Source organism: Homalodisca vitripennis, chromosome 4 (assembly GCF_021130785.1).
Source record: "Homalodisca vitripennis isolate AUS2020 chromosome 4, UT_GWSS_2.1, whole genome shotgun sequence".
NCBI classification, from domain to species: Eukaryota; Metazoa; Arthropoda; class Insecta; order Hemiptera; family Cicadellidae; genus Homalodisca; species Homalodisca vitripennis.
In genome coordinates this window covers 58277565-58287244 of record NC_060210.1, presented here as the reverse complement: position 1 = coordinate 58287244, position 9680 = coordinate 58277565, and the positions used below count along the sequence as shown (strand labels likewise).

General features: G+C 35.5%; 1 protein-coding gene across 2 annotated transcripts in view; it reads right to left on the bottom strand.

The window, feature by feature from the left end:
* Positions 1-3773: 3773 nt before the first annotated feature.
* Positions 3774-9680, bottom strand: part of LOC124359338 (alcohol dehydrogenase class-3 chain L-like) — a 38087-nt gene continuing 32180 nt past the window's right edge. For both annotated transcript variants that reach the window (XM_046812004.1, XM_046812005.1), the window contains exon 10: positions 3774-3945. In XM_046812004.1, coding sequence (XP_046667960.1) covers positions 3921-3945 — 25 coding nt within the window. In that variant the 3' untranslated portion in view covers positions 3774-3920. The remainder of the gene's footprint in view (positions 3946-9680) is intronic.

Genomic DNA, 9680 nt, shown 5'->3' with positions numbered 1-9680 from the left:
ATACACGATAAACTGAGTCTGCTTACACGTCAGTACATGACGTCATACGGCTTATTTACGAAACGAGGTGTGAAGTGATATTCTGCGCAGGCCTTTGAAAAACCTCTGATTTGTATAACTATTCATTTGTATATGCTTGATATTAATGGAGCAAAATATGTCATGGCAGTGATTGTAATCTACCTGTTTTTCACACTAACGTTTTATGTAACGTTAACATCATATACAACGGGGTAGACTGTTAGGTCTAGTTTACTGTAGAGAATGACTGTTGAATGAGTGGGGTTCCTCAGCGTTACAGGCTGTTGCTAGTGTTATCTAAAGGGAATACTCTCCCCTGCCCGTTGTTACTGGAGAGTCTGGAACAGAGCTACCTTCCTTTCTTCTGTGATGTATATATAAACAAGATATAGTACCAGTTTTTTTTATTTATACCACCAAGGACGTAGTCGACGAGGACACCCCCATTAAACATATTTTAATTGCTTCTTTAGCAAACGATTATTACTTAAATAATTCAGTACTACTAACATGTACTGATGAAAGATGGTTCTCAACATTAAAATGAGTCAAAAAATTTTTAAGGAACAAAATGGAGAATGAGAGGTTGACTGGACTTGCCTTACTTTCTGTCCACTGCAAGAAAACATCAGTTTTCTTGAATTACAAAATGTTTTCCTGGCTATTGTTATGCTGCTACAGTATCTCTCTAGATGGGACCTGACATTCCCTATCGCAAACCTTACCCAACTTGAACATCCTTTCACTCCACAAGCAACCACAGGGTCCTTCTACGACGGAGTGCCATGAGAGGTTTCTCAGCTTCTTGAACTAAGTGAAAAAAACGACTGCAAAAGATATTTTGTAGAGCGGTATTTGTCACTCTCCTCTGTAGCCATCATCATATAGTGAAGATGTTTGGCAATGAATAAAACTTTAATTTGTTTCAAATTAAAACTAATAAGTCAGTACAAAAACCTATTATCATAGAGACAACACTCAACAAGTTTGTAGAGTAAGCAATAATAAAATCACTTACTTTGTACAAAGAAAATTTTATTTTAGTTCTAAATTAAATTTATCATTGTTCTAGCACAAATCATTCATGAAATATAGAAAAATAGTTCTTACTATTTTTATAAGTCGAAAGAAGTAGGAGGATTTTGTGACAACTGAATTATATTAATTTTTTTTAATGTGATTTACATGCATGTACTCAATATCTCAAAGACCCTTTTAAATATAACATTTTTATAACAAACGTTTTAGGAAACTTTAAAATTATTTGAGAACAGTTTTAGTTTTTTCCCTAGGTTCATAATTGATGGGAGTTGTGAATTTAAAAAAAAGGTTAAACGTACTCAATATTGAAATGAAATGGTATATCTAGCTGGCCAATAAACGTTGTGAAGATATTTAAAAGGTCAATTTTCATACAGAGTTTGAACTTGTTTCAGTATTTCTATCACCAGTTCTTGATAATAGAAAAGTTCTTATGGGATTTACAACTAACCAATATCTTGAAAAAAGTTTGAGATATCAACAAATTATTTGTTACAAAAGATTTAGTAAGTCTTGTATGCATTCCAGAACACTTTGTTTTTCTCTTTGTTCATAAATAACGGGGTTATTATTTTAAAGTTGAAATGGATGGTTTGTTCATTTCGATTCCCTTAAAAATGTATTTTAAGTACATTGACGTTGATTTAAAAAAAAAGACAGGAGACACTACGAATTGAAGAAAGGAAACGATGTAAATCATATGTATGGCTGTTGATTTCCTTAAATTCATCATCATACTGACATTTAAGAAATTCTACTGACTGTGGTTGTTCGGAAGTTACCTTTAAGCCGTTGGTCCCCAGGTCACAACACATTACAGAGGGCTTCTTAGCCCTACATTCATATAATAAAATAAGACAACTTTTACTTTACATTTCTATGATTTTCAAAACTTTTTATCTGGCTACAAATTGCTCTAATCTTCACATATATAAATAACTTTCACATCAATAATACTTGGGAAATACAATAAATTTTACATAATGGGAAATTGATTGTTCTTTTATGTTTAAGAAATTTGAAAAAAAAATTATTTTCACAAGGTTGTCTCATCTTAACAAATACTCCAAAAATATTATTCCATTATGCATGTTTTTTAATTCTAACACTTTTTGTTTATTTATTAAAAATCAGATACTATCAAGAATATAACATTTTATGTAGTCATGAAACTAAATAATAAAAGATGTAATACAATTTTGTGGTTATTAACGCTTATTTAGAAATAATAATACATAGAAGAGATAAAATATAAATTATCTAAAATATTGACCTATTTACAATGCTTTTAAAAGCATAAAAATCATTTAAAAACAGTGTTTGATTGATCTAGCATTCTATTAAGAAGTAATAGTAATAAATTATAATAAACAAATGAATATAACATAAAGATTTAAATTTAAATTTCAAAATGAAACTTATACAATTTAGTTTTTTATTACAACAAATCATATGAATTGATTAAATCTATGTTGATTTAATGTCCATACAACTTAGTAACAATACTGTCACAGGTGACTTACTTCTTAACCCTAGAGCTGGTATGAAACGAATTTTCGTCGCCAAAGGCCCGTCTGATTTGGCAACGACGAATATTCGTCGCCAAAGTAGACATGTACAGTTATTGAAATTTTATACAATTAAGGTCATATAAATGATTTTTATTTGATATATTCCGGAAGAGCAATAACTATAGTACCGATTTACTGTTCTTACTTCGATTATTGTCTTCTTTGTTTACCGTAAAACAGCGTTCTCCATGGACAGCTGACGTGAACATAGTACGGGTCAACCACATTGTTGTGAAACTGTAAATAAGTGCCGGGTTTTGTTTGAGGTTACGAATCCAATAGTATTTGGTGTTGTTATTATTGTTTTTTTTAGTTTTCTTTGGTTATAGTTTTAGTTGTTCAGTATGGGTGAAAACTTTAGAGACCGATGAAATGATCTTAGAGAGCTCGCAGGGCGGGATCTAGTGACGCTGAGTGAAAAATGAAACTTTGTATATATTGTACATATATTATGTAAATAAGGTAATATTAAAATTTATTATTTTTGTTTTAACTGTCATACTTATATAAGTATAAATGCAGTCAAGAGATTATGTTTACCCACAAACAATAATATTTATTTAGAAATGTACGCATTTTTGAAAATAAGTAAATATGGGTGCTTTTTCATACAAAGCCCTGTAACACATACGTTTTGAGATAAAAAGTTACAATAATTATATATTTTTGGAATCAGGACAAAATTTAGAATAAGTTATACATTTACAATTTTGATGTAAAGCTTATGCCTAAGCAGTTACACAACGGAATATTTACAAAAAAAATTTCCAAAAAACATTTTTCTTACATTTTGTAAAAAAAATAAAAATATGTTTCCATGGAAACAATAAGATATTGTTATTATAATGCTCTCCATATAGTTGTGAATACATTGACATATAATAGTTTATATTTGGACTAACAGTTATGAAATGTGATACATTATAAGAAACGTCTGCGAGGCTGTTAAAATAGAGCCGCCAGTACAGAGTGACACCATTGCCAGTTCTAGGGTTAAATAGACTGTACAACCTGGACTAAAAGAATCTGGAGAAAAATAGCACTAAACACCTGGACCAAGTCAATCCTGGACTACACAAAGCCATCTCTTTTTCAACAGTAACCCTCAACATCAGTTTGTGATAAGAAATAAAACACAGATCACAAATATACATCATGTTTAATAGACAATAACAATACACCAAAAATGATATTTAGAATAATTTTCTTATATAAATTTTGGAATATGTTAAATTAGGCACTTCCTATTATATATTTATCACTTTGGAGAGAGCTTTCTTCTTCTTTTCAGTAGTTTAAAACCACACGGATACTGAAACAAATCATTTCATGTTATTAGCCAAGTTCATATCCAATCTTATCACCCAGCACAAGCTCATATCTCAGATAATGGGTGATTCAAAAAGAGCGCCGGTTTTGAAAAGACCGGTTTATTTTACCGGTTGGCAACAATGTTTGACCTTGATTCTATTTCTGACTACATTCCGATTGTTGATGCAGCTGATATTTCTCTCATTAGTGCATTCTGTGTCTAACCATGGAGAAGTTAACTTGTGCGCAACGAATTTTAACAGTGAAAACGCTTTATCAGAGGGGAGAGAGTTATGCTACTGTTAGGCGACTTTGCGGTACTCTAGGACGTAATGAAGCACCGAATGAATCAACAGTTCGCAGACTCATGAAAAAGTTTCAAGAAACGGGTTCAACAGTCGACCTCAAAAGTTCTAGACATCGTCGTTGTGCCCGAACTGAACAGAACATTAAGGTGGTTCATGACAGTGTGGTTGTTAGCCCAGCGAAATCAATACGTCACCGTTCTCAACAATTGAGTTTAAGATGTTCTTCTGTACGGAGAATTCTTTGGTAAGATCTCAAATATCACCCCTATAAAATTCAGCTGACGCAACAATTGAAAGTGGCAGATCACCAGAAGAGACGACAGTTTGTTGATTGGGTATTGAGAAATTCGCAGGATAAAGAAAACTTCGCAATGAATATCATCTTCAGTCATGAAGCGCACTTCCAATTGAATGGATTTGTTAATAAACAGAACTGCCGTATCTGGGGTTCAGAAAACCCTCGCATGATTAACGAAAGGGAAATGTATCCACAACGAGTGACAGTTTGGTGCGGCTTTTGGTCGGGCGGCGTCATCGGCCCTTACTTTTTTGAAGATCAGGAAGGGCAAGCTGTGACAGTGAATGGAGACCGATACTGTACGATGATTAGGGAGTTTTTTTGGCCTCATTTGGATAAAATCGACATTGACCAGTTGTGGTTTCAGCAGGATGGTACCACCTGCCACGCTGCCCGTGAAACAATTGTGTTGCTCCGTGACCGCTTTCAGGATTGCGTCATTTCTCGTAATTCCGACCATCAATGGCCACCAAGGTCGTGTGACTACTTTACTTACCTTGTGACTTTTATCTTTGGGGTTATCTAAAGTCATTAGTTTATGCCAATAAACCCCGAACCATCAATGGGTTGAAGGGGGAAATTCGACGGGTTGTCGGCCAAATTGAAGTGGAAACTTGCCGTGCAGTCATGGCTAATTTCATGGACAGAGTTGTTGCGTGCCAGCGTAGCAGAGGAGGACACATGCATGACATTATTTTTCATACATGAAATCGGTAGGTTAGATGAACATAGTTATGTATTTGATTTCAGATTTTCATTATAATAAATCTCTTAATTTGATATATCGAAACCAGCGCTCTTTTTGAATCACCCTTTATTTGCTGATTTTAAAGCACAGGAAATCTTGCAAAAACATTATCCTTAAAATAAACTTAAAACTTGTTAATGTTTATGGGACTTATATAATAGAGTCGTATGTGTACATATTTTCATAAGAGATAAGCAAGCACTGGTGAGAAAAGACTTTGGGTCTAAATTCATAGATCAAAATGACTGAGATATTTGGTTTTTAAATTTATTCATTTACTAAAATATAATTTTTTACAGAAAGAACTCTTTCATAAATATTACTGTTGTAGGACATTAAGACATTACTGTTTTGAAGACCAAGCAATTAAACAATAAACTTTTTGTAGTTCCGATTGTTGAGTTCTTTGGTGCCTCTTATGAGAGGCAAGGTCATATCTTGATACTTAGTATGTCTGAGGAGCATTACTCATTTCTTGCCACTGAGCCGAAGGCGAATTCCTATAATTTAATTATAATTCTTGTTAAGGATTCATGAAGGTTGAATGACTAGTCTCGACTGACACATGCATTTTTTATGGACAGGGCCTCCAATCCCATGGTGTGAAGCGACCCATGCCTAAGGTGTGCATGATGCTTGGGGTAGTGAATCATGAAAGGAGCCTTTGGGGGTTGGGCGCCCCTCCAAGCATAAATACCTTAACCTGGTTATGCGGTGCTCTGACTGGGCGTACCTTTCACTTCCTTGGTACCTTTTAAAGGTCATAAAATCAAAAACCCAATACATCTTGATCTCGAAAGGTTACAGCAGGCAGTTGCATCTGGCAGTTATGGCTTTGGGTGTCTGCCTTTTCATCACGCTCAACTACTATCGAAGAAGATTCAGCAGCTGGTGGTGTTGATGTAGATGTAGAGCAGACCAGCTAATAATGGGGATCAAGGGCCTTCAGATCAATCATCATATTTTCTATATGGTGATGTGGATTCCACACCCTCCAGAGAGATGGCTGCTTTGGTGAATCAAGCTGGTGTGGAATTGGTAATTGACTGCAATGCTAACTCGCATAGTGAAGTGTGGTGTAGCACCAACACAAACAACAGAGGTATATAATGTCCCAAAGTCTATTGATTATATAAACATGGGTAATGCTCCTATGTTATGCATGCAGACGCATAGGGAGGTGATAGATGTGATAGGTGATAGATGACGGAGGGTATGTTTAATTGGATACATGATTGGCATGTGTCTGACAAGCCTTCCCTCCATCATCATGCTCACATCTGCTTTAATATCGGAGACCTAGAACTTGAAAAAGTTCAGTACAGAAATCCGAGAAATACAGACTGGGTTTCATACAAAGAAAACCTAAGTGTACAACTAGAATCTGACAGTAGTAATCAGAAATGGATTCACAATACAGTACAGCTGGACAAATCTGCTGATAATCTTACTTGTTCATTTGTGGGTTCATTTGATCACAGTTGTCCTGTTATTAACAGGAGGAGATCCAAGTTAGTCTTGTGGAGCTCTGAACTGGCCTCACTGAGGGAGAGAGTCAGGGTTTTATTCAGGAGAGTAAAAACTTGGGAGACCTATCAAGGCTCTTGCACTGTACAACCACAAGGATCGTATGGCTAAGAGATAAGCCTGGAAGAAACTCTGCACTGACACTGACAGTATGCAGGGTTGCGCAAGGCTTCATAAGCTATTAGCAAAAAATTCAATTTCACTGTTTGGTGGTTTCAAGGGCGATCAAGGTAGATATATTGCTGAACCAGAAAGAGTTCTAAAAGTTAGGATGGGAACATACTTTCCGGATTGTATTATTTATTACAAAGATCAACCACTCAACTGTGGAGAGAGACCTATGGGGCACTCCATTCACTCACAATGGAGATTGGCGTGTTGTGTAAGTAATAATATTCAGAAGGATAGAGTGGGCGATTAAGTCCTTTAGTCCTACAGTTGCCTTTCTCCAGGGTGGCGTCTGACCTTCTCTCCTAAAGTAAATTGGTGTTTTCTCGAGATATGGGTTTGATTACAGAACATGGTCACCTGAGAAAGCATCTTTACAGAGTTGGCATTCTCCAGGAGGATCTGCTCTGTAGAATGTTTGACGAGCAGGAGGAGACTGCTGAACACCTGCTCTTTGACTGCCTTGTAATAGCAAGGGAGCGCTACACCGTCTTTGGTAGTCAAGACAAGAGTAGTGAAATTTTCCTGGAAGATCTGACCAGTTGTTTTTGGCAGTTTGTAGAACTGCTGAAATCGTAAACCGGTTGGCCTTCCGGGGTGGGCAAAAGGCCCTTGAGTTTGGCAATAGGCCACTCCTTAGAAGAAGAAAATGAAAATGTATTTAAAAGAATAAATTTTAACCAGTATTGACAAAGTACGAGGGCCATCCGGAAAGTAGTACCTGTTTCCGCCGCGTGAGGCGCTGATGACGCGAGTAGCCGCCGGTCAAGGTCAGATCGCTTCAGTGGCTTGTCTGCCTTCTCTGTTACAAGTTCCGTGACGCTAGCATTGCCTGTGTTGTTTCTGAGGCAGTTCATAATGTTTAAAAAAATTGAAAACGCCGCCAGTTGTGAAGTGAGGGCTGTAATAAAATTTCTCAACGCAAGAAACGTTCGACCTTGTGATATTCATCGCCAATTAAAGGAAGTGTATGGAGACAATGTGATGGAAGAGTCATCTGTTCGGCGCTGGTGTCGTAATTTCAACTTGGGGAGGGGGAACACACACGACGATGAGTGTTCAGGGAGACCATCTGTCATTACAAATCAACTGCTGAGGTCAGTAGACGAATTCGTGAGGAACGATCGGCGCGTCACAATTGATGACATCTGTGAACATTTCCCTAATGTTTCTCGAACAATTGTTCATGAAATTGTCAAAGACCATCTGCATTATTCAAAAATTTGTGCAAGGTGGGTCCCTCGCATTTTTACAGATGAGCACAAAACCAAGGCCTCATGCAGCGGGGATAACACAACAACTTCTGCAGCAATTCAATTGGGAAATTTTCGACCATCCACCGTATAGCCCGGACTTGGCCCCTTCAGATTTTCATCTCTTTACAAAACTTAAAGAGTTTTTGGCGGGAAAAAAATTTGACAGCGATGAAGAACTTAAAGAAGGCGTGACTACGTATTTCAATCGGCTGGCAGCGGAGGATTATGACGCTGGAATACAAAAACTCGTCACACGTTATGACAAATGCTTAAATTTGCTTGGAGATTATGTGGAGAAGTAGTTTAAGGTATGCTCTTTTCAATAAAAATGTTTATATTTGTTAATATTTACTTCTGTGTCTTTATTTCACAAACGGGTACTACTTTCCGGATGGCCCTCGTAAAACACTAGTATCATGTAGAATCTTGGGAGCATTGGAAAAAATCAATAATGAAGACGGACCAATTCAAAATTCAGTTTTACTCTCATCTCAATTTATAAAAAAATTAAAATTAAATTCTAATTAAATATTTTATACTGACTAACCGTACATCCAAATTGTTTACCGTATGTTATTATAAAATTAATTATTATTACAAAAATGTAAACATTTAATAATTTGTGAAGTGCATGATGATGGAATCTTTGATTCAGAAAGGCCTTGCACAAAATAAAATATTATATTGGAAAATGTTGTATTCCTTTACATTAGTGATACTACAATACACTAGTATCAACTTTTCTGATTTATACAAAATTAACCTTTAATGTGCAGCATACAGATGTCCGTAACATCGGATTTGCGCTAAACATGGTATACTGGAATATCTGTATTGTCTTATTTTAGTTTATTGTATACATTATAACTCATGAAAGTGACGTGTATGTATAAGAATTGGTAAATGTATTAATTTCTGACTTTTAGAAGGAAAGTGAATTTTGTGTCATACAAAAAATAAATCAATAACCAGTATTATTCTTTTATCGTTATTTCTTCTGATGATATGTGGCACGGCATGCAGATATATTCATACAGCATGTCTACATGTAAAACGCTGTCCTCAGTACTGATAGTTTTAAATATATTTGTATGCTTGTTATTTCTTCTTCCAAGAAACAGAACACAATCTAACTTGGGGAAAACAGATTCTTTTTAAAACTCAAAATGCACGCTAATGGAACGTAGGCAACATTTTTTCAGCACTTTAAGGGTTAAAAGCAATACCAGAAATAAAAATAATATGCCTTAGCAAAATTACACAGAACACAAAACAAAACCTATCTACTGACATGAGAACTCCCAATTAATTTAATTTGTAATTATTTGTAATTTTGTAATTGTTGGACGACAGTAAAATGATTCTGAACTTATAAAAACATTTTTAAATACTACAGTGTGTGCGGAGGTTCTAAAACACCACAACAAAAGA